Source organism: Coregonus clupeaformis, chromosome 14, assembly GCF_020615455.1.
Source record: "Coregonus clupeaformis isolate EN_2021a chromosome 14, ASM2061545v1, whole genome shotgun sequence".
Lineage (NCBI taxonomy): Eukaryota > Metazoa > Chordata > Actinopteri > Salmoniformes > Salmonidae > Coregonus > Coregonus clupeaformis.
Genome location: NC_059205.1, coordinates 6,597,049 through 6,622,704, shown reverse-complemented (window position 1 = coordinate 6,622,704; position 25,656 = coordinate 6,597,049). Strand labels below are relative to the sequence as shown.

The 25,656-nt window shown below is 50.6% G+C and overlaps 1 protein-coding gene across 2 annotated transcripts in view; it reads right to left on the bottom strand.

Moving 5' to 3' along the window:
* LOC121580560 (ankyrin repeat domain-containing protein 12) overlaps positions 1–25,656 on the bottom strand; it is a 70,798-nt gene that overhangs the window by 1,999 nt on the left and 43,143 nt on the right. The window contains exons 4-13 of one of the 2 annotated variants that reach the window (XM_041895500.2): positions 19,119–19,202; positions 18,295–18,441; positions 12,439–12,642; positions 12,044–12,186; positions 11,617–11,764; positions 3,615–8,398; positions 2,872–3,123; positions 1,002–1,100; positions 567–743; positions 117–215 (exon numbers count right to left, since the gene is read on the bottom strand). In XM_041895500.2, the coding sequence (XP_041751434.1) occupies positions 117–215; positions 567–743; positions 1,002–1,100; positions 2,872–3,123; positions 3,615–8,398; positions 11,617–11,764; positions 12,044–12,186; positions 12,439–12,642; positions 18,295–18,441; positions 19,119–19,202 (6,137 nt within the window). The remainder of the gene's footprint in view (positions 1–116; positions 216–566; positions 744–1,001; positions 1,101–2,871; positions 3,124–3,614; positions 8,399–11,616; positions 11,765–12,043; positions 12,187–12,438; positions 12,643–18,294; positions 18,442–19,118; positions 19,203–25,656) is intronic. The other variant, XM_041895501.2, reaches the window with a different exon arrangement.

The window sequence follows — 25,656 nt, the reverse complement described above, 5'->3', positions numbered from 1 at the left end:
CTGTAGCATCCTGAATGGATGAACAAAACATTACACCATAGATTACTTTGGGTATATGATCCAACACTAGTTTTACTGCTGCAAGCAGGGCCACATTTAACAGAGACCAAGCGTACCTTGAGTTTATCAAACTTGTCGTCCACATCTTGCAACCAGGACATAAACTGCCGGGCGTTGAAACGATCCCTCACCGACGTCTTGCCATCTTGGTCACCCTGGAAACCAAACAAACACAACATTGATAATACAATGTTACCCACAACTGGCAGCGTTAGAGTTACAACTCTGTTAAAACCATTATGGTTTAAAAACCATTTGTTGTAAAAGCACTTTGTGTCAACTAACTGTAAATCACTGAGTGTCTGCTTAATGACTAGAATGTTTAATGCAACTTCTGTTTACAAAGGGATTTATAAATACATTTGATTAGTTGATTGATGCCAACCTACATTATTTTAGTTTAAATAAATGTGATCTATTGATTAGTCGATACCAACTTACTGATTCTACAGTACGTTATACATTTTAAATTAATGTGATCTATTGATTAATTGATACCAACTTACGGATTCTACAGTACGTGACATCATGCCACTTGCCTGGGCATCCTGAGGCATGTTGTACACCTCTGCGTCCAATAGCACGGTGCACGCACTGAACGGGAGCGTCTGATTGGCTAGCGTTCTGGCAGCCCGGTAGTGAACTCGTAACACCTCCTGCTCGTTGGAGACTATTAACTTTTCCTGGAAAGAGAGAAGAGGGTGTTGAGTTAGCCAAGACATAAGGATGCTTTTGTTTTTGTAATAATTCATTAGGGCCGAAAGGCAGAGTTGAGTTTAATAGTTGAGACTGAACAAAGCAGAGAAGGCAGCTAATAAGATAAAAGCTTGTATTTGTAACGTCAAACAGTTTTCAAAGTATATATAACAATGTTTATAAAATAAGTATGATCACGCTATAAAGGAAGATCGAATAGGACTGAGTTTAATTACTCCACATACCCGTTCAATGCTGTGTTGCAAGCGCAGCTTCATACGAACAACCTCCTGTTGCTTAAACATCTCCTTCAGTTGGTCTGGCAGAGACGGAGGGGGAGTTATCTGTTACAGAGACAAATATATATAAAACGTTACAAACAGTTAGACAAGTTCAACATCATGAAACATCTGAAGATTGTTTAATAAGACCCTTTAATGCAGGAGTGTCTTGAATGGACGACATTAGCGATAAAGATAAACATTCAATGGAGACAGAGAGAGGAAAAGAGAGGACAGAGGAGATCGAAGAGAATACAGAGGAGATCAAATAGAGGACAGAGGAGAACGAATAGAGGACAGAGGAGAACAAATAGAGGACAGAGGAGAACGAATAGAGGACAGAGGAGAACGAATAGAGGACAGAGGAGAACGAATAGAGGACAGAGGAGAACGAATAGAGGACAGAGGAGAACGAATAGAGGACAGAGGAGATCAAATAGAGGACAGAGGAGATCAAATAGAGGACAGAGGAGATCAAATAGAGGACAGAGGAGATCAAATAGAGGACAGAGGAGAACGAATAGAGGACAGAGGAGAACGAATAGAGGACAGAGGAGAACGAATAGAGGACAGAGGAGAACGAATAGAGGACAGAGGAGATCGAATAGAGGACAGAGGAGATCGAATAGAGGACAGAGGAGATCAAATAGAGGACAGAGGAGATCAAATAGAGGACAGAGGAGAACGAATAGAGGACAGAGGAGATCAAATACAGGACAGAGGAGATCAAATAGAGGACAGAGGAGATCAAATAGAGGACAGAGGAGATCAAATAGAGGACAGAGGAGATCAAATAGAGGACAGAGGAGATCAAATAGAGGACAGAGGAGTGGAGATGCACTCTTAACCTCTGTGGGATCGGTATCCCTTATATGGGGCGGTTGTTGCTCAATAGATATGTGACTAGAATGGTGTTGTAAACAATAGCCAACTGTCCAGGACATAGACATGTCTTATATGGGCAGAAAGCCTAAATTAGCTATTACAGTGAAAAAATACCATGCTATTGTTTGAGGAGAGTGCACAACAACAAAACACTTATCACAGCAAATTGTTTGGTACATTCACCTCTGAAGGTAAATAATGTACTTACATTCAGTAATCTTGCTCTGATTTGTCATCCTGAAGGTCCCAGAGATAAAATGTAGTGTAGTTTTGTTTGAAAAATAAATTTTTATATTAAAATGTAGGAACTGGGTTCTACAGTTTGACCTCTGGCTCCACCCCCACCCCGCCCGGCCATCTAGATGTGTGAAGGTCAGTGTATTTTCTATAGGGAAGCCAATGATCCATCATTTATGACATTCCAGGGAGTGTGTGCAAACTTACAAAAATGCTATGGTAATACAAAATGTATGTTCTCTATAGTTATGTACTTGAAAACTAATTCGGCACATTTGGGAAAACTCCTGGCAAACTAAATTACATCTAGATTCCTACATCACAAAAAATCGAAAACATATTTTTTGGTTTGTATTATCTTTTACCAGATCTAATGTTATATTCTCCTACATTAATTTCAAATTTCCACAAACTTCAAAGTGTTTCCTTTCAAATGATATCAAGAATATGCACATCCTTGCTTCAGGTCCTGAGCTACAGGCAGTTAGATTTGGGTATGTCATTTAAGGCGAAAATTGAAAAAAAGGGGTCAGATCCTTAAAAGGTTGTCAATAGAGCTTTTTAGTCAAGGAGCACCGAACCCTATAATGATCAAACTCCAGACTCACCGTTGGAATACAGAGGAAGGGAAGACAGATGGGGAGATGAACAGATGAACAGATCAGAGTGAAGATGAATAGATGAGAGTTGATGAACAGAACTCCAGACTCACTGTTGGAATACAGAGTTTGCCGAGCGGGTTCCCGTCTAGCAGGTAAGATCCTGTAAACGTCACGTATTCGTCGTAATACTGCGGCGGCTGGGGAATGACGCTCAGCAGCACTTTGCGCTTCTCCTCGATCTTCTTGCGGATGTGCAGGAACTCGTAGTAAGGGTTGGCCCTCTCTGTCTGGTACGGCTCAATCTCCTCCAGCTTCAGAGAGTCAACGATGGCCGCCAGAGACTGCTGAGGCGTCTCCTTCCCCTGAGCAAAGACGAGAAGAGACATACGGTAAGATAAAGTAGAGGAGACATACAGTGAGATAAGGTAGAGGAGACATACAGTAAGATAAGGTAGAGGAGACATACAGTAAGATAAGGTAGAGGAGACATACAGTAAGATAAGGTAGAGGAGACATACAGTGAGATAAGGTAGAGGAGACACAGTGAGATAAGGTAGAGGAGACATACGATAAGATAAGGTAGAGGAGACATACAGTGAGATAAGGCAGAGGAGACATACAGTGAGATAAGGTAGAGGAGACATACAGTGAGATAAGGTAGAGGAGACATACGATAAGATAAGGTAGAGGAGACATACGGTAAGATAAGGTAGAGGAACCTACCGCTCCAGTATCCCTCCTTCACTAAACCTACCCTACTAAACCTCATTCCCTCTCAACCATACACCCATCCCTCTATTCCTTCCCTCCCTCACCTCCAACCCTCCTTATCCTATCCTCCAGAAGAACCCACCTGTTGTGTGCTGCCTCTGGCCTGGTTTGAAGTAGACGTCCTGGGCATTTTCCTCTTCCTGGGGTGGGTCTGCTGGACGTCCTGGCCCTCCTCTATGGTTAGGGAGCGGACCTTGGCCTTAGCCCCGGAGGAGTCAGAGTCTCTGTCCCCTGACTGGGGCGAAGAGCTAGCAGAGACCCCACTGCTGCTGTAACTACCACCACTACCACTCGGGTCTGTCTGGGAGCCCTGCTGGTAGTTACTACACTGTCCACAAGCACTCTGGGTCTGGTCTGATCCAGCAGTCAAGAGAGTCTGTCCTTCTGATCTCTCCTCGGAGATAGAAGCCACATCCATTGGCTCTGGGCATGGCTCTGATTTCACCTCTGGGACGGTGACCATATTGCTGCCCTCTGATGAAGACCAACAACTAACCCTTCCTGTTGACATGGCCTCAGGATCCCTGTTCTTCTCCAATGCGCAGTCGGGTGCATCAGAAGTTTCTTCTGATTTGTGTTCAGGGCTCGGGCAGCGCGACACGGTGGATGGTGTATGCTGGCTAGCATTATCGTTTTTGTCCGGCCGAGGATCACCGGAACCGACGTCGTCACCGGAGAATCTGGATTGCTTACAGTCCTGAATGCTTGCGTTAGTGTCCATGTCCTCTTGAGATTCATTGGGTCTACCAGCACTCTGCACAGACTCCTCTGTGCTAGCACTGGGTGGTGTGTGTGCGCTGGTGGACGCTACTGGGTTGTCCATCCATACCTGTCTAGACGCTACTAACGCACTCTCAAGGCCCTCTACAGCTGCTCTGTTTTCAGCGCTGCTGGCTGCACTCTCAACTGGAGCTTTATCTTTAGGATCGAGAGCCAGAGATGGATCAGTCTCCGTCTGCATCTGCTGGGAGGTCACCATACTGGCGTTTGGAAGGGTTTGCCATGACTGGCTAGCAGAGAGAGATGAGAACGGTGGTCGAGAGGAGAGAGATGACGACGCCACCGTGTCCTCAGAGGGCAGCTCCTTCCTACTACATTCAGGCTCCGCACTGGAGGTCTCTACAGGGATACACCGTACGTCCCGTATTAGGAGAGGGTCAGAGGTGGAAGAAGACCCTCTCTGTGCTGGTGTTGCTAGCTGTGGGACACCAGCCTGCTGAAGTGTTGAGGAGTCCTTTACGTGAGGGTCTCCGGTGTTGGACACTTGAGGTGGGAGATGGACACCTGGAGCGGTGTTCCCTTCACTCTCAGTGTTGAGATCCGCGTCTGTTCTTGGAGCGGAGTTCCCTTCACTCTCAGTGTTGAGATCTGCATCTGTTCTTGGAGTGGTGTTCCCTTCACTCTCAGTGTTGAGATCTGCATCGGCTCTTGCATTAGGGAAATTTGGAAGCATCTGAGTAGGACCCCTTTGACTCTGGCTCTCCTCTGGATCTGCACAGGTTTCTGAAAGAAGCTGAACACTTGAAGGCTCTTCACTGGGTTGAGCAGCTGGCACCACACTGGCCTTTGACAGAGTTTCAAAAGGTTTACCTGCCGTCGCAGAGTTTGCGTCCTCATCCAGAATAGCCATAAGGTAGGGGGAAGTGTGTCGGCTCTGCAGCGGAGTTCTGTTACCTTGCACCGAGTCTGGAAGACCGTTGTAGTCTTTGTCGTGAACGGCAGGCGATCTAGACCGTGAGAGGAGGGAACACTGGAGGAAAGGCGGCTGAGAGTCCTGGGAGGCTTCCAGGGTCATATCCGAGTCGTACTCTACGGGTCTCGGCGTCAGCATGGTTGCCTGACAGGAATCCTCAGAACTGGCCACAGAGAACATGGACACGGACCTGGACATGAGACCCGACCGCTCGCTCTCCGGCCTGGGGGACCTGCTCAAGCTGTTCTCCATACCAGGCATCAACTTCCCACTGAGGGATGAGAGTATCTTCCCGTCCAGGGACATGGTCCTGGAGCTGGTAATCTCCTTCATGGGTTTGTCAAGGTCCCGGCCGTGAGCGTCGCCAGAGCCTTCGGAGCGAAGCAGTTCTTTGCTCGAACACTGTTCTCCAGAAGACAAGGACATCGTCTTGGCTTTGCTTTTGAGCTTCCCTGGGTCTGTCGTCGTAGAGGAGGGTCGTTGTTTCATCCTCTCCCTCTCCTTCTGTTTGATCTTTTCTAGATGCTTCCGGTGCCACTGTTCAATCTCCTGGTCCTTCAGACTCAGCATGCGTTCGAAGCTGGTCTGCCTCAGGTCCTCATTGACCAGACGTTTCTCTTTGGGCCGCTTCTCTTCCCGGGTGGCAGGCGAGGCTTTAGCTTTGGACCTGTTGTCTCGGTCAGTCTCGGTCTCGTTGGGTTTGGTCTTAGAGGCCTTGCTAACCTCCTTGGAACGGTCCTTGTCGCCCTTGAGACGCTCTTTGTCCTTGTCCCGATCTCTGTGCCGGTCAGAGTCTCTGGATTCTCTGTCTCGTCGGTCTCCGTCTTTCTCTGGGACTTCCTCCTTTAGTAGTTTTGCTTGTGTGGTCTTGCCACTTTCAGACACGTAGCCTTTCTTCTCTTCCAATGGGAGCTTCAGGTTAGAGCTGGAGGAAAATGAGCCGTCTTTAGATATTTCCCTTTTCTTCTTATCGCAGTCTTTGTCTTTGTCCTTTTCCGATTTACTGTGATCAGTGAATTTCTCCGAAGGTGGTTTTCCTTTGTTGTCCCAGCCTATCCTGTCTCTGTTCTCTCCTCCGCTGTACTCCCTCTCCCTGCAGCTCCTTTTATCTGGCTTCTCTTTGCTCTTCTTGTCCTTGCTCTCCTCGTGTTTTTTTGTGGACGAGGCTCTGAGCTTTTCGCTCTCTTTGTGGTTCTTGTCACCAGGGGACGAATGAGACGAGCCAGACGCCACCCTCTCCTTCTCCCTCCAGCGATCCATGGAATTCTGTGAATTCTCTGATTTCTCCAGGTGCTCCATCTTGACCTTCTTCTCCTTATCGGGATGCTTTTTATCAGTCTTTTCGGTCTCCCGTTCCTTTACAGAAGGCCTCCTGTCGGATTTGTCCCGCTGGTCTTTCTCAGAGGCATCCAGTTGGTCTAGATCAGCCGCAGACATGGTCCCCGTTACTGGTTTATCCTCCAGTTCATCTTTCACGCTTGCAGCGTTATGCTGTGACTCGTCAGGAACAGAGGTAGTCCGTCCAGAGCTGGAGCTGAGGCACTCTGTCCTCTCCTCAAGCTCACTGGGCTTCCCATCCTTTCCTCCCTTCTCCTCTTTACAGACAGCAGATGTTTCCTTCCTCTCTTTCATCACCACCTTGTCTTTATCCTTATCTTGCTCCTCTCTCCTCGTCTCCTTGCTGCTAGAGAGGCGTTTTTCTTTCGTCCCTCTCTCTTCAGGAGAGCCGTCCGATGTCGAGGTCTTCTGAGGAGATCTGCCGTCCAATGTCGAGGTCTTCTGAGGAGATCTGCCGTCCAATGTCGAGGTCTTCTGTGGAGATCTGCCGTCCGATGTCGAGGTCTTCTGAGGAGATCTGCCGTCCGATGTCGAGGTCTTCTGAGGAGATCTGCCGTCCTCCCTCTCGGTCTCGCTCTCCATTTTCCCTGGAGGCAGAGGTTCGTCATCATTGAAGAAGTTCTCTTTCCAGAACTCCCTGTCGAACTCCAGGTTCCTGTGGCCGTCCTTCCTGCCTCCCTCCTTCTGCCGGTGGCGGTTCCTCTCCCTGTCCGCCTCATACTCCCCGATGTGGTTGTCCTTCTCCTTGTGTTTTAGTTTATGCTTTTTGACCACTTTGCCATCTTTGTCCATCTTCTGTAAGGCACCACCCTCAGAGCTGTCCACACTGTTGGCAACGCTGCCTTCTTTATTATTCAGACTGGAGCCTCCATCCACCCCCCCACCACCAACACTACAGTCCACGGTGACGTCCTTCTGGTGGTGCTTGCTCTTCTCCTTGTGCTTGCAGCCCTTACTACTGGAGCTTTCCGTGCAGAACTCGGACTCTGGGTTGTAGTGGTTGTACTTGACACCATCCGGCGGACAGGGGCCTTCGGCAATCGAGACGCACGTCATCTTGGCGTTCTCCTGTTTGAGCGGGTTAGAGGACGGCTGCTTGTCGGCCAGGCCGTAGTTGAGCTTGGGGGAGTTGACGGTGGCGGACAGGTGGAAGAGGTGGACGGACGAGTCGTCCTTGGGACTGAAGGAGATCTTGAACGAGTCCTCGTCCCCACAGAGTCCTCGGCTGTTCTTGTCCGTGTGTGTCTCCGACACCAGAGCTTTGCTGTTCTCCTTCCCGTCCTCCTGGTTCTCCTTGTTCTTGCTCTTGTTCTTCTTCTTGACTTTGCTGCTTTTGTCTTTCTGTTCGGAAGTCGTGAGGCTGCCGACGTTCTCCTTCTTAGTCCTGCTGGCGTCTGACGCCTTGTGTCCCTCAGAGCCATTGGAGCAGGTCGGAGAGCTCCTTCTCTCTGTTGGCATCTCCATCTCATCACTGGAACTATCCGAGCTGCAGTAGCGAACACGTGACGACGTCTTTGTCTTCTTAGACTTAGAGGACTGGACCGAGCCACTCCCGTTCCCTTTACCGCTCTGTTTCGCCAAATGATTCCTCTCCTTCTCCTCTTTCTCCCTCTGCCTCAGCTCTCTCCGGAGGATGTGTCGGTCGTTCAGGGCTTTACTCAGGTCCTCCTCTTCCTCCTCGTCTTTGAACTCATACTCGTCCAGGCCAGACATGGAGGATGAGGCCTTCACGGTGCTCTGCTTTCCGTCAGAGTCCTTTTCCACGTCAGAGTCATCCAGGTTGTCGTCATCAACGTCCACACTGGAGGGGTTCACCGACAGAGGGCCTTCTGACTCTGTAGAGAGAACAGAGGAAAATAGAGGAATTAAAATCTTGTTTGATCGCCAGTGTTTGTATACATTTATATTTTTAGTCATTTAGCAGACGCTCTTATCCAGAGCGACTTACAGTCAGTGAGTGCATACATTATTTTTTACTTTTTTAAATCATACTGGCCCCCCGTGGGAATCGAACCCACAACCCTGGCGTTGCAAACGCCATGCTCTACCAACTGAGCTACATTCCCTGCCGGCCATTCCCTCCCCTACCCTGGACGACGCCGGGCCAATTGTGCGCCGCCCAATGGGTCTCCCGGTCGCGGCCGGCTACGACAGAGCCTGGATTCTAACCAGGATCTCTAGTGGCACAGCTACTCGGTTGAGGAACACAGAACGATTACAACCTTGTTTCTAATCAAGTCTGATTCAAAAGGTAAATGGCCATATGTAATCAAAGATAACAAAATGAGGGAGATCTATAACACACACACCTTTACTTTTGAAAATATATTATAAAAACACACCTCTACAGGACACCATCCCCCTTTGGAGCTATCCTCTACAGGACACCATCCCCCTTTGGAGCTATCCTCTACAGGACACCATCCCCCTTTGGAGCTATCCTCTACAGGACACCATCCCCCTTTGGAGCTATCCTCTACAGGACACCATACCTGGGGAGCTATCCTCTACAGGACACCATACCCGAGGAGCTATCCTCTACAGGACACCATCCCCGAGGAGCTATCCTCTACAGGACACCATCCCCGAGGAGCTATCCTCTACAGGACACCATCCCCGAGGAGCTATCCTCTACAGGACACCATACCCCTTTGGAGCTATCCTCTACAGGACACCATACCTGAGGAGCTATCCCCTACAGGACACCATACCCGAGGAGCTATCCTCTACAGGACACCATCCCTGAGGAGCTATCCTCTACAGGACACCATCCCCGGGGAGCTATCCTCTACAGGACACCATACCCCTTTGGAGCTATCCTCTACAGGACACCATACCCCTTTGGGAGCTATCCTCTACAGGACACCATACCCCTTTGGAGCTATCCTCTACAGGACACCATACCCCTTTGGAGCTATCCCCTACAGGACACCATACCCGAGGAGCTATCCTCTACAGGACACCATACCCGAGGAGCTATCCCCTCCAGGACACCATACCTGAGGAGCTATCCCCTACAGGACACCATACCCGAGGAGCTATCCTCTACAGGACACCATACCCGAGGAGCTATCCTCTACAGGACACCATACCCGAGGAGCTATCCCCTCCAGGACACCATACCTGAGGAGCTATCCCCTACAGGACACCATACCCGAGGAGCTATCCTCTACAGGACACCATCCCCGAGGAGCTATCCTCTACAGGACACCATCCCCGAGGAGCTATCCTCTACAGGACAGCATACCTGAGGAGCTATCCTCTACAGGACAGCATACCTGAGGAGCTATCCTCTACAGGACAGCATACCTGAGGAGCTATCCTCTACAGGACAGCATACCGGAGCTATCCTCTACAGGACACCATACCTTAGGAGCCATCCTCTACAGGACACCATACCCCTTGGAGCTATCCTCTACAGGACACCATACCCGAGGGAGCTATCCTCCAGGACACCATACCCCTTTGGAGCTATCCTCCTACAGGACACCATACCCCGGAGCTATCCCCTACAGGACACCATACCCGAGGAGCTATCCTCTACAGGACACCATACCCGAGGAGCTATCCCCTCCAGGACACCATACCTGAGGAGCTATCCCCTACAGGACACCATACCCGAGGAGCTATCCTCTACAGGACACCATCCCCGAGGAGCTATCCTCTACAGGACACCATCCCCGAGGAGCTATCCCTCCAGGACACCATACCCTGAGGAGCTATCCTCTACAGGACACCATACCCGAGGAGCTATCCTCTACAGGACACCATCCCCGAGGAGCTATCCTCTACAGGACACCATCCCCGAGGAGCTATCCTCTACAGGACAGCATACCTGAGGAGCTATCCTCTACAGGACAGCATACCTGAGGAGCTATCCTCTACAGGACACCATCCCTGAGGAGCTATCCTCTACAGGACACCATACCCTGAGGAGCTATCCTCTACAGGACACCATACCCTGAAGGAGCTATCCCCACAGGACACCATACCCGAGGAGCTATCCTCTACAGGACACCATACCCTTTGGAGCTATCCTCTACAGGACACCATCCCCGAGGAGCTATCCTCTACAGGACACCATACCCCTTTGGAGCTATCCTCTACAGGACACCATACCTGAGGAGCTATCCCCTACAGGACACCATACCCGAGGAGCTATCCCTCTACAGGACACCATCCCTGAGGAGCTATCCTCTACAGGACACCATACCCGAGGAGCTATCCTCTACAGGACACCATACCCTTTGGAGCTATCCTCTACAGGACACCATACCCTGGGAGCTATCCTCTACAGGACACCATACCCGAGGAGCTATCCCTCTACAGGACACCATACCCGTTGGAGCTATCCCCTACAGGACACCATACCCTTTGGAGCTATCCCCTACAGGACACCATACCCGAGGAGCTATCCTCTACAGGACACCATACCCGAGGAGCTATCCCCCAGGACACCATACCTGAGGAGCTATCCCCTACAGGACACCAATACCCGAGGAGCTATCCTCTACAGGACACCATACCCGAGGAGCTATCCCCTCCAGGACACCATACCTGAGGAGCTATCCCCTACAGGACACCATACCCGAGGAGCTATCCCCTCCAGGACACCATCCCCGAGGAGCTATCCTCTACAGGACACCATCCCCGAGGAGCTATCCTCTACAGGACAGCATACCTGAGGAGCTATCCTCTACAGGACAGCATACCTGAGAAGCTATCCTCTACAGGACAGCATACCTGAGGAGCTATCCTCTACAGGACACCATACCTGAGGAGCTATCCTCTACAGGACACCATACCTGAGGAGCTATCCCCTACAGGACACCATAACCGAGGAGCTATCCTCTACAGGACACCATACCCGAGGAGCTATCCTCTACAGGACACCATACCTGAGGAGCTATCCTCTACAGGACACCATACCTGAGGAGCTATCCTCTACAGGACACCATACCTGAGGAGCTATCCTCTACAGGACACCATACCTGAGGAGCTATCCTCTACAGGACACCATACCTGAGGAGCTATCCTCTACAGGACACCATACCTGAGGAGCTATCCTCTGCGTCTGAGAGGGGCACCTCTCCCTTTAGGAGGAGCTTCAGCTCCTGGGAATCAGCTACGTCTACGGGGCGCTCCCCTCGCCTGTTGGCCTGGAACGCATTCCCTCCGTGTCTCAGCAGCAGCTTCACAATCTAGACGGAAGAGAACAGGACAAGTGGTCAGCGAACCCGTTAAGGTCCTGAACAAACACCTAAAAGGGTGGAAACGCCTGAGTTTAAGAGAACTACAAAATAAGAAAACGCAGAAAATAACGTGTTTTCTTTAGAACAAGTTGTATTATCATTACTACTGGGTCGATGGTTAGTTGACAGAATTAATCAGTTCTCAACTTGAATCTTAAAAATCCAAGGTCCCCCGGTATATAGAGCGAGCGGGAGGGAGGGAGGGATGAGTAGCAGTAGCAAACGTACGTCTGTATGTCCACTACTGGAGGCATCGTGGAGCGGCGTGTCGTCATCCAGACCCTGGGTGTTGACTTCTGCGCCGGCCGCGATCAGAACCTTCGCCACGTCGTAGAAACCAAGGTTACACGCCTCGTGAAGGGGCGTCCAGCCTGACAAAGAAACAGGAGGTTGTATTTTATTTTACGGTAATGACAAATAGTTTTCCAAACTACGCAGTACTAACATAACCTACTTGATAAACCTAACCTACTTGATTAATTGTTTCTATAGGATACATTTAAACAAGTACCACTGGGCAACATAACATTTAGTATAAACTGTGTTGAATCCTCAACACTTCTGCAAATCTCTGCACTATAGACCCTTATAGTTGTATCAAGGGTGGTCAGGTGTTCTTTTACCTGCGAAGTCTTTAATGTTGACGTCAGCCCCGAGGCTGATGAGCTCCTTGACATGCTCGGCGTCCCCTCGTATGGCCGCCATGTGTAGCGGCGTCTCGCCACGCTCGTTCCTCTTGTTCACCTTGTCCCTCGCTCTGGAGGCCGAGCTGCTGGGGGGCTTCTTCTGCACCGGGGGGGCCTGGGACGGGTGGCTGGGGGTCGAGTCTGAGGAGGAGAGGGAGAGAGAAAGAGTTAGACGAGAGATTAAGTAACACTCAACCAAACAAAATGACTCAACAGAGAAAAATAAATCTGTTGATGTTTCTGGTAACTGGGAGGTCCATTATCTTTAAAGCTGTTGTTTAGCATTATGACTCATCCTTATGATAACTATAGTAATAATCCACATCCCTAAAGGCTGATAAGAGGAGAGGAGACGGTAAGAGAGAGGGAGAGAGGAGAGGAGACGGTAAGAGAGAGGGAGAGAGGGAGAGGAGACGGTAAGAGAGAGGGAGAGGAGACGGTAAGAGAGGGAGAGGAGACGGTAAGAGAGAGGGAGAGAGGAGACGGTAAGAGAGAGGGAGAGAGGGAGAGGAGACGGTAAGAGAGAGGGAGAGGAGACGGTAAGAGAGAGGGAGAGAGGGAGAGGAGACGGTAAGAGAGAGGGAGAGGAGACGGTAAGAGAGAGGGAGAGAGGAGACGGTAAGAGAGAGGAGACGGTAAGAGAGAGGAGACGGTAAGAGAGGGAGAGGAGACGGTAAGAGAGAGGGAGAGGAGACGGTAAGAGAGAGGGAGAGAGGGAGAGGAGACGGTAAGAGAGAGGGAGAGAGGGAGAGGAGACGGTAAGAGAGAGGGAGAGAGGGAGAGGAGACGGTAAGAGAGAGGGAGAGGAGACGTAAGAGAGAGGGAGAGGAGACGGTAAGAGAGAGGGAGAGAGGAAGAGAGAGGGAGAGGGGTAAGAGAGAGGAGAGGAGACGGTAAGAGAGAGGGAGAGAGGAGACGGTAAGAGAGAGGGAGAGGAGACGGTAAGAGAGAGGGAGAGGAGACGGTAGAGAGAGAGGGAGAGGAGACGGTAAGAGAGAGGGAGAGAGAGACGGTAAGAGAGAGGGAGAGGAGACGGTGAGAGAGAGGGAGAGGAGACGGTAAGAGAGAGGAGAGAGAGGAGACGGTAGAGAGAGAGGAGACGGTAAGAGAGAGGAGACGAGTAAGAGAGAGGGAGAGGAGACGGTAAGAGAGAGGAGAGGAGAGGAGAGAGAGGGAGAGAGGGAGAGGAGACGGTAAGAGAGAGGGAGAGAGGGAGAGGAGACGGTAAGAGAGAGGAGAGAGGGAGAGGAGACGGTAAGAGAGAGGGAGAGGAGGCAGTAAGAGAGAGGGAGAGGAGACGGTAAGAGAGAGGAGAGAGGAGACGGAGAGAGAGGGAGAGGAGACGGTAAGAGAGAGGAGAGGAGACGGCAAGAGAGAGGGAGAGGAGACGGTAAGAGAGAGGGAGAGGAGACGGTAAGAGAGAGGGAGAGGAGACGGTAAGAGAGAGGGAGAGAGGAGAGGAGACGAAGAGAGAGGGAGAGAGAGGGAGAGGAGACGGTAAGAGAGAGGGAGAGGAGACGGTAAGAGAGAGGGAGAGGAGACGGTAAGAGAGAGGGAGAGGAGACGGTAAGAGAGAGGGAGAGGAGACGGTAAGAGAGAGGAGAGGAGACGGAGAGAGAGAGACGGAAGAGAGAGGAGAGGAGACGGTAAGAGAGAGGGGAGGAGAAGAGAGAGGGAGAGGAGACGGAAGAGAGAGGGAGAGGAGACGGTAAGAGAGAGGGAGAGAGACAGTAAGAGAGAGGAGAGGAGACGGTAAGAGAGAGGGAGAGGAGACGTAAGAGAGAGAGGGAGAGGAGACGTAAAGAGAGAGAGGAGAGAGAGAGGGAGAGGAGACGGTAAGAGAGAGGGAGAGGAGACGGTAAGAGAGAGGGAGAGGAGACGGTAAGAGAGAGGGAGAGGAGACGTGAAGAGAGAGGGAGAGGAGAGGTAAGAGAGAGGGAGAGGAGACGGAGAGCAGAAGAGAGAGGGAGAGGAGACGGTAAGAGAGAGGGAGAGGAGACGGTAAGAGAGAGGGAGAGGAGACGGTAAAGAGAGAGGAGAGGAGACGGTAAGAGAGAGGGAGAGGAGACGGTAAGAGAGAGAGGAGAGAGAGAGACGGTAAGAGAGAGAGGAGAGAGGAGACGGTAAGAGAGAGGAGAGGGGAGAGAGAGAGAGGAGACGGTAAGAGAGAGGGAGAGGAGACGGTAGAGAGAGAGGAGAGGAGAGGAGACGGTAAGAGAGAGAGAGAGGAGACGGTAAGAGAGAGGGAGAGGAGACGGTAAGAGAGAGAGAGAGAGAGAGGAGACGGTAAGAGAGAGAGGAGAGGAGACGGTAAGAGAGAGGGAGAGAGACGGAGAGAGGCAGAGAGAGAGGGAGAGGAGACGGTAAGAGAGAGGGAGAGGAGACGGTAAGAGAGAGGGAGAGGAGACGGTAAGAGAGAGGGAGAGAGAGTAAGAGAGAGGAGAGGAGACGGTAAGAGAGAGGGAGAGGAGACGGTAAGAGAGAGGGAGAGAGAGGGAGAGGAGACGGTAAGAGAGAGGGAGAGAGGGAGAGGAGACGGTAAGAGAGAGGGAGAGGAGACGGTAAGAGAGAGGAGACGTAAGAGAGAGGGAGAGAGGGAGAGGAGACGGTAAGAGAGAGGGAGAGGAGACGGTAAGAGAGAGGGAGAGAGGGAGAGGAGACGGTAAGAGAGAGGGAGAGAGGGAGAGGAGACGTAAGAGAGAGAGGGAGAGGAGACGGTAAGAGAGAGGGAGAGGAGACGGTAAGAGAGAGAGGGAGAGGAGACGGTAAGAGAGAGGGAGAGGAGACGGTAAGAGAGAGGGAGAGGAGACGGTAAGAGAGAGGGAGAGGAGACGGTAAGAGAGAGGGAGAGGAGACGGTAGAGAGAGAGGGAGAGGAGACGGTAAGAGAGAGGGAGAGGAGACGGTAAGAGAGAGGGAGAGGAGACGGTAAGAGAGAGGGAGAGGAGACGGTAAGAGAGAGGGAGAGAGGGAGAGGAGACGGTAAGAGAGAGAGGGAGAGGAGACTGTAAGAGAGAGAGGGAGAGGAGACGGTAAGAGAGAGAGGGAGAGGAGACGGTAAGAGAGAGGGAGAGGAGACGGTAAGAGAGAGGGAGAGGAGACGGTAAGAGAGAGGGAGAGGAGACGGTAAGAGAGAGGGAGAGGAGACGGTAAGAGAGAGGGAGAGGAGACGGTAAGAGAGAGGGAGAGGAGACGGTAAGAGAGAGGGAGAGAGGGAGAGGAGACGGTAAGAGAGAGGGAGAGGAGACGGTAAGAGAGAGGGAGAGGAGACGGTAAGAGAGAGGGAGAGGAGACGGTAAGAGAGAGGGAGAGAGGGAGAGGAGACGGTAAGAGAGAGGGAGAGGAGACGGTAAGAGAGAGGAGAGGAGACGGTAAGAGAGAGGGAGAGGAGACGGTAAGAGAGAGGGAGAGGAGACGGTAAGAGAGAGGGAGAGGAGACGGTAAGAGAGAGGGAGAGGAGACGGTAAGAGAGAGGGAGAGGAGACGGTAAGAGAGAGGGAGAGGAGACGGTAAGAGAGAGGGAGAGGAGACGGTAAGAGAGAGGGAGAGGAGACGGTAAGAGAGAGGGAGAGAGACGGTAAGAGAGAGGGAGAGGAGACGGTAAGAGAGAGGGAGAGAGGGAGAGGAGACGGTAAGAGAGAGGGAGAGAGGGAGAGGAGACGAAGAGAGAGAGGGAGAGGAGACGGTAAGAGAGAGGGAGAGAGAGACGGTAAGAGAGAGAGAGAGAGAGGGAGACGGTAGAGAGAGAGGGAGAGAGGAGAGAGGAGACGGTAAGAGAGAGGGAGAGGAGACGGTAAGAGAGAGGGAGAGGAGACGGTAAGAGAGAGGGAGAGGAGACGGTAGAGAGGAGAGGGTAGAGAGAGGGAGAGGAGACGGTAAGAGAGAGGGAGAGGAGACGGTAAGAGAGAGGGAGAGAGGGAGAGGAGACGGTAAGAGAGAGGGAGAGGAGACGGTAAGAGAGAGGGAGAGGAGACGGTAAGAGAGAGGAGAGGAGACGGTAAGAGAGAGGGAGAGAGGGGAGACGGTAAGAGAGAGGGAGAGGAGACGGTAAGAGAGAGGGAGAGAGGGAGAGGAGACGGTAAGAGAGAGGGAGAGAGGGAGAGGAGACGGTAAGAGAGAGGGAGAGGAGACGGTAAGAGAGAGGGAGAGAGAGAGCAGTAAGAGAGAGGGAGAGGAGACGGTAAGAGAGAGGGAGAGGAGACGGTAAGAGAGAGGAGAGAGAGAGAGAGGAGACGGTAAGAGAGAGGGAGAGAGACGGTAAGAGAGAGGGAGAGGAGACGGTAAGAGAGAGGGAGAGGAGACGGTAAGAGAGAGGGAGAGGAGACGGTAAGAGAGAGGGAGAGGAGACGGTAAGAGAGAGGGAGAGGAGACGGTAAGAGAGAGAGGGAGAGGAGACGGTAAGAGAGAGGGAGAGAGGGAGAGGAGACGGTAAGAGAGAGAGGGAGAGGAGACGGTAAGAGAGAGAGGGAGAGGAGACGGTAAGAGAGAGAGGAGAGGAGACGGTAAGAGAGAGGGAGAGGAGACGGTAAGAGAGAGGAGAGGAGACGGTAAGAGAGAGGGAGAGGAGACGGTAAGAGAGAGGGAGAGGAGACGGTAGAGAGAGAGAGAGAGAGAGGGAGAGGAGACGGTAAGAGAGAGAGAGAGGGAGACGGTAGAGAGAGAGAGAGGAGAGGAGACGGTAAGAGAGAGGGAGAGAGGGAGAGGAGACGGTAAGAGAGAGGGAGAGGAGACGGTAAGAGAGAGGGAGAGGAGACGGTAAGAGAGGGAGAGAGGAGACGGTAAGAGAGAGGGAGAGGAGACGGTAAGAGAGAGGGAGAGAGGAGACGGTAGAGAGAGAGGGAGAGGAGACGGGAGAAGAGAGAGAGAGAGGAGACGGTAAGAGAGAGGGAGAGGAGACGGTAGAGAGAGAGGGAGAGGAGACGGTAAGAGAGAGGGAGAGGAGACGGTAAGAGAGAGAGGGAGAGGAGACGGTAAGAGAGAGGGAGAGGAGACGGTAAGAGAGAGGGAGAGGAGACGGTAAGAGAGAGGGAGAGAGGGAGAGGAGAAGGTAAGAGAGAGGGAGAGGAGACGGTAAGAGAGAGGGAGAGGAGACGGTAAGAGAGAGGGAGAGGAGACGGTAAGAGAGAAGGAGAGAGAGAGGGAGAGATGGTAAGAGAGAGGGAGAGGAGACGGTAAGAGAGAGGGAGAGGAGACGGTAAGAGAGAGGGAGAGGAGGCGGTAAGAGAGAGGGGAGAGAGAGAGAGGGAGAGGAGACTGTAAGAGAGAGAGGGAGAGGAGACTGTAAGAGAGAGAGGGAGAGGAGACGGTAAGAGAGAGGGGAGAGGAGACGGTAGAGAGAGGGAGAGGAGACGGTAAGAGAGAGGGAGAGGAGACGGTAAGAGAGAGGAGAGGAGGAGACGGTAAGAGAGACGGAGAGGAGACGGTAAGAGAGAGGGAGAGGAGACGGTAAGAGAGAGGGAGAGAGGGAGAGGAGACGGTAGAGAGAGAGGGAGAGGAGACGGAGAGAGAGAGGGAGAGGAGACGGTAAGAGAGAGGGAGAGGAGATGGTAAGAGAGAGGGAGAGGAGACGGTAAGAGAGAGGGAGAGGAGACGGTAAGAGAGAGGGAGAGAGGGAGAGGAGACTGTAAGAGAGAGAGGGAGAGGAGACGGAGAGAGAGAGGGAGAGGAGACGGTAAGAGAGAGGGAGAGGAGACGGTAAGAGAGAGGGAGAGGAGACGGTAAGAGAGAGGGAGAGGAGACGGTAAGAGAGAGGGAGCGAGGGAGAGGAGACGGGGCATGAAAGTGTTTGACTAACCTGGGCTGTTGTCCCTGGCGGTCATCTGCATCAGTAGGGCCATCTGCTTGCGTTCCGACAGCGGGTAGCCAAACAGAAGATTGACCGGGACCTTCTTACTTCCCCCAGACTCCTTCTTGTTTTTCTTCTTATCCGGGCCGTCTTTATCTACAGACAGAGTTAGGACAGACAACAGGGTTAGACTTTAAACCAGACAAATACACACATCTCTAAACCAGCAAGGTGTTCATCCCAAATTGCACCCTATTCCCAGCCTATATACTGCACCTGAGCCCTATGGAGCCTGGTCAAAAGTAGTGCACTATATACGGGACAGTGCTATTTGGGATGCAGTCAAGATCATCATCATCAACAACAACAAATGTGATGCAATAAAGTGATGCAGGGGGGTCCCTCCCCCTCCCCATCTTTTGCACCATATATCTCCATCACGCGCAAAAAAACTGTTAGCTCCTTGGAATCCCCTCTTCATCACTAATAACACGATCAAGCCAACAACATAAAGACATGCGTGAGGTGAGATAGCTAGCAAGCCATAGAGAGCAGGCAGGGAGGAGATGCAGAGACAGGTGTGTGTGTTTACAGTGTAGCATAGCAGCGTGGGGGTAGACCTGACGTGATGTGACTGAGCAGCAGGACAGGGCTGATCCCGGACAAGACACACACACACACACACACACACACACACACACAGCGTGTGTGTTTACAGCATAGCAGACAGTGGGGGGGGGGGCTACATGACGTGCTGAAGTCACTACGTGGAGACAAGACACCCACATACACTCCAACACGCGTCTAGAGGACCCAGGATGCAGTACCGTTACCTGCTGAGAACATCCTGCAGGGAGGCACTAACCTCCCCTCACACTCTCCCCAGGACTCAGTGGACTGCTCTGGGTCTGACTCATCTAATGGGCAAAGCAGAGACACGGGGAGGGAGGGGAGATTAGGAGAGGTGAGAGGGAGGGGAGAGAAGAGGTGAGAGGGAGGGGAGAGGGGAGAGGGAGGGGAGAGAAGAGGTGAGAGGGGGAGGGGAGAGGAGAGGTGAGAGGGGAGGTGAGAGAAGAGGGGAGAGGGGAGGTGAGAGAAGAGGGGAGAGGGGGACAGGAGGAGGGACAGGAGGAGGAGGAGGAGGAGGAGGAGGAGGGACAGGAGGAGGAGGAGGAGGAGGAGGGAAGCACAGCATTAAGGCACGGAGAGCTTTCACACACACACACACACACACAAGTTACGCACACAGATTATCAGCCATGAGTCATCAGGGCTGTGGCGGTCATGAAACATTGTCAGCCAGTTATTGTCCACACGCTGATGTACGCCTTTGGAACATCACATTTTTAAAAGTCTAGTAAATCCATTTAATATACACCATCACAATAAATCCATTATTTTAGGCAGGCCTAAAGAAATATTATGATATGAAGAAAATGTATTTTCAGAAGAACAGAATATGAGTTGGCCTACTGTATGTTATCTGGCTGTGCTCCGTGCCATAGGCTGGAGGCTTGTTCATTTAGCTGACAATATACGCTTATACGTCCCAAGCCATTATTTGATATGATTTTATTATAATAATAATTTAAAATAGAAATGAATATTTTTCCCATTCTGGAGCGAGTGTGCGTATGAAGTGGCTATGTTGAGCATAAAACTGATCATTAGAAACAGGTCCTATATGCTAGACTTAGTTACTTTTAGTTTAGTTGTGAATGATACAAACCTTAGAATTTCTTAGAAATCAAAACATATACGGGCTGCATGATGCGACGACAGGTTATTGATGATTTGAGAAAGCCGCAAAAAAATAAAATAATAAAAAACTTGTTCTCTCATCAAGCGATCATATCAAATCATGCCGGGTAGACTACTCCGGTTTTATAGCAACCATCAAAAATCTGCTAGACCAATTATGGACCAAAGACATCTTAAAATCAGTTGGGTTTTATGTTTTTCTGCCACGAGTAATATGCAGTAGACTATGTAGTGTGTAATGGCACAATCATATTTTCAATTCAGGTAAAAATAATAATAATTATATATATATATATATATATATATATATATATATATATATATATATATATATATATATATATATATATATATATATATATATATATATATATATATATATATACACACACATACACATACACATACACATACATACATACATACACACTGCTCAAAAAAATAAAGGGAACACTTAAACAACATATCCTAGATCTGAATGAATGAAATAATCTTATTAAATACTTTTTTCTTTACATAGTTGAATGTGCTGACAACAAAATCACAAAAATTATCAATGGAAATCAAATTTATCAACCCATGGAGGTCTGGATTTGGAGTCAACCTCAAAATTAAAAGTGGAAAACCACACTACAGGCTGATCCAACTATGGATGTAATGTCCTTAAAACAAGTCAAAATGAGGCTCAGTAGTGTGTGTGGCCTCAACGTGCCTGTATGACCTCCCTACAACGCCTGGGCATGCTCCTGATGAGGTGGCGGATGGTCTCCTGAGGGATCTCCTCCCAGACCTGGACTAAAGCATCCGCCAACTCCTGGACAGTCTGTGGTGCAACGTGGCGTTGGTGGATGGAGCGAGACATGATGTCCCAGATGTGCTCAATTGGATTCAGGTCTGGGGAACGGGCGGGCCAGTCCATAGCATCAATGCCTTCCTCTTGCAGGAACTGCTGACACACTCCAGCCACATGAGGTCTATCATTGTCTTGCTTTATGAGGAACCAAGGGCCAACCGCACCAGCATATGGTCTCACAAGGGGTCTGAGGATCTCATCTCGGTACCTAATGGCAGTCAGGCTACCTCTGGCGAGCACATGGAGGGCTGTGCGGCCCCCCAAAGAAATGCCACCCCACACCTGACCCACCGCTAAACCGGTCATGCTGGAGGATGTTGCAGGCAGCAGAAGGTTCTCCATGGCGGCTCCAGACTCTGTCACGTCTGTCACATGTGCTCAGTGTGAACCTGCTTTAATCTGTGAAGAGCACTGGGCGCCAGTGGCGAATTTGCCAATCTTGGTGTTCTCTGGCAAATGCCAAACGTCCTGCACGGTGTTGGGCTGTAAGCACAACCCCCACCTGTGGACGTCGGGCCCTCATACCACCCTCATGGAGTCTGTTTCTGACCGTTTGAGCAGACATGCACATTTGTGGCCTGCTGGAGGTCATTTTGCAGGGCTCTGGCAGTGCTCCCCCTGCTCCTCCTTGCACAAAGGCGGAGGTAGCGGTCCTGCTGCTGGGTTGTTGCCCTCCTACGGCCTCCTCCACGTCTCCTGATGTACTGGCCTGTCCCCTGGTAGCGCCTCCATGCTCTGGACACTACGCTGACAGACACAGCAAACCTTCTTGCCACAGCTCGCATTGATGTGCCATCCTGGATGAGCTGCACTACCTGAGCCACTTGTGTGGGTTGTAGACTCCGTCTCATGCTACCACTAGAGTGAAAGCACCGCCAGCATTCAAAAGTGACCAAAACATCAGCCAGGAAGTATAGGAACTGAGAAGTGGTCTGTGGTCACCACCTGCAGAACCACTTCTTTATTGGGGGTGTCTTGCTAATTGCCTATAATTTCCACCTGTTGTCTATTCCATTTGCACAACAGCATGTGAAATGTATTGTCAATCAGTGTTGCTTCCTAAGTGGACAGTTTGATTTCACAGAAGTGTGATTGACTTGGAGTTACATTGTGTTGTTTAAGTGTTCCCTTTATTTTTTTTGAGCATTGTATATAAATAAATAAATAAAGGCTTGGGCTCATATATATATATATATATATATGCCTATGCAATGGCTCTAACATGCGTGTTTTGAATTAATCATCGCCTTAGAAACCTCTCAATTTCTTTGTGTTTAGCTTTGAAACAACGACCATGTTTTTCACTCAGTTTCAATCTGTTGTTGAACTTCTTTCTTCAAATTGATCAATCACAGTGAAGTGAGTTTTAAAAAGCATGATACTGTTATGATAATTATGATGTAATTTTCAATTGCACTGATGTCAGAGAGGTGAGGGGGACAATAGAGCTTAGTACCAAGCCATTAGCGGCCCGGCGGTCGTTAGTCCAGAGTGCATAAGAGGGGAGATTACTGTGACTCAACGGTCACGTGGAATTTGACTGGCTTCATGACCCGTGACCGCCGGTGGGGCGGTAATACGGTCACCGTAACAGCCCTAGTACCAGCTATATACACACGGGGTAGGCTGCTACATGGAGCCAGGGAAGGTCCAGAGTGGTGTGGGTTGGGGTAGGCTGGTACATGGAGCCAGGGAAGGTCCAGAGTGGTGTGGGTTGGGGTAGGCTGGTACATGGAGCCAGGGAAGGTCCAGAGTGGTGTGGGTTGGGGTAGGCTGGTACATGGAGCCAGGGAAGGTCCAGAGTGGTGTGGGTTGGGGTAGGCTGGTACATGGAGCCAGGGAAGGTCCAGAGTGGTGTGGGTTGGGGTAGGCTGCTACATGGAGCCAGGGAAGGTCCAGAGTGGTGTGGGTTGGGGTAGGCTGCTACATGGAGCCAGGGAAGGTCCAGAGTGGTGTGGGTTGGGGTAGGCTGCTACATGGAGCCAGGGAAGGGCCAGAGTGGTTGGGTGTGGGGTAGGCTGGTACATGGAGCCAGGAAGGTCCAGAGTGGTGTGGGTTGGGGTAGGCTGGTACATGGAGCCAGGGAAGGTCCAGAGTGGTGTGGGTTGGGGTAGGCTGGTACATGGAGCCAGGGAAGGTCCAGAGTGGTGTGGGTTGGGGTATTCTGGTACATGGAGCCAGGGAAGGTCCAGAGTGGTGTGGGTTGGGGTAGGCTGCTACATGGAGCCAGGGAAGGTCCAGAGTGGTGTGGGTTGGGGTAGGCTGGTACATGGAGCCAGGGAAGGTCCAGAGTGGTGTGGGTTGGGGTAGCTTTTGTACATGGAGCCAGGGAAGATCCAGAGTGGTGTGGGTTGGGGTAGGCTGGTACATGGAGCCAGGGAAGGTCCAGAGTGGTGTGGGTTGGGGTAGGCTGGTACATGGAGCCAGGGAAGGTCCAGAGTGGTGTGGGTTGGGGTAGGCTGGTACATGGAGCCAGGGAAGGTCCAGAGTGGTGTGGGTTGGGGTAGGCTTGTACATGGAGCCAGGGAAGGTCCAGAGTGGTGTGGGTTGGGGTAGGCTGGTACATGGAGCCAGGGAAGGTCCAGAGTGGTGTGGGTTGTTGCTCCCCAAAATAACACGACTAGCAAAGCAGCCTGTTCAATTCAAAACGCTCCCATGTTAGCTAGAGGTAGAATAACATAACTAGCAAAGCAGCCTGGGCCCGGTTTACCGATAGAACTTAAGGCTTAGGAGTAGCGATGGAGCAGCAGGTAGCCTAGCGGTTAAGAGCGCTGGGCCAGTAACAAAAGGTTGCTGGTTCAAATCCCAGAGCAGACTAGGTGAAAAATATGTTGACGTGCCCTTGAGCAAGGCACTTAACCCTGATTGCTACTGTAAGTCACTCTGGATAAGAGCGTCTGCTAAATGACTAAAATGGATGGGCATGAGTAATAGAGTACTCGAACGGACGTCAAAGCGCAATCTTTAACCTGAGATCTATTTTTTTTATTTTTTTATACTGTAAAACTATTTGGTGGGAATGTGCTTTGTGGCTGCCCGAACGGGCAAGTGACATTTTGTCTTCAAGACAACGTTTATTTGCTTTGACTCTAGTGTTCCATTTGTACATGTGCATTTGCTGGGTACAACAAAAAGAAACCAATCCAAGCATCACACAGTTCTTCTCCCTAAATGTCCTTTACCCTCCTCTTCTCATTCACTCCATTGTGTTCTGACCGCTCCCTCCACACCCGTACTGAGCGCGCACACAAGCTCCCGTCTGGCCTAAACAAATACATTCCTTTAAAAACACATCTACCCGATGGGATACACAAGCTGCATTCCTTGCCAAATGACGACAGTTTTACCACAAATTCAAAATGAACTGGTTGATCGAAGTAGGAAAAATATGTGTTCCAAACAACGAGCTGCAGTTTTGGAATAATTGCATCCCATCTATTTTCTGCTTAGGCTACTTTCCAAAGTGCTAGTGCCATTTACACTGAACAAAAATATAAACGCAACGTAAAATGTAAAATGTTGGTCCCATGTTTCATGAGCTGAAATAAAATATCCCAGAAATGTTCCATACGCACAAAAGCAAATTTCTCTCAAATGTTGTGCACAAATTTGTTTACATCCCTGTTAGTGAGCATTTCTCATTTGCCAAGATAATCCATCCACCTGACAGGTGTGCCATATCAAGAAGCTGATTAAACAGCATGATCATTACACAGGTGCACCTTGTGCTGGGGACAATAAAAAGCTACTCTAAAATGTGCAGTTTTGTCACACAACACAATGCCACAGATGTATCAAGTTTTGAGTGAGTGTGCAATTGGAATGCTGACTGCAGGAATGTCCACCAGAGCTGTTGCCAGAGAATTGAATGTTCATTTCTCTACCATAAGCCACCTCCATTGTTTTAGAGAATTTGGCAGTACCTCCAACCGGCCTCACAACCGCAGACCACGTGTAACCACGTCAGCTCAAGACCTCCACATCCGTCTTCTTTACCTGCGGGATCGTCTGAGACCAGCCACCGGGACAGCTGATGAAACTGTGGGTTTGTACAACGGAATAATTTCTGCACAAACTGTCAGAAACCGTCTCCGGGAAGCTCATCTGCGTGCTCATCGTCCTCACCAGGGTCTTGACCTGATTGCAGTTCGGCGTCGTAACCGACTTCAGAGGTCAAATGTTCACCTTCGATGGTCACTGGCACGCTGGAGAAGTGTGCTCTTCATGGATGAATCCCGGTTTAACTGTACCGGGCAGATGGCAGACAGCGTGCATGGCGTCGTGTGGACGAGCGGTTTGCTGATGTCAACGTTGTGAGCAGAGTGCCCCATGGTGGCGGTGGGGATATGGTATGGGCAGGCATAAGGTACGGACAACGAACACAATTACATTTTATCGATGCCAATTTGAATGCACAGAGATACCGTGACGAGATCCTGAGGCCCATTGTCGTGCCATTAATCTGCCTCCATCACCTCATGTTTCAGCATGATAATGCCCAGCCCCATGTCGCAAGGATCTGTGCACAATTCCTGTAAGCTGAAAATGTCCCAGTTCTTCCATGGCTTGCATACTCACCAGACATGTCACCCATTGAGCATGTTTGAAATGCTCTGGATCGACAGTGTGTTCCAAGTTCCCCCCAATATCCAGCAACTTCGCACAGCCAATGAAGAGGAGTGGGACAACATTCCACAATCAACAGCCTGATCAACTCTATGCGAAGAAGACGGATGTCGCGCTACATGAGGCAAATG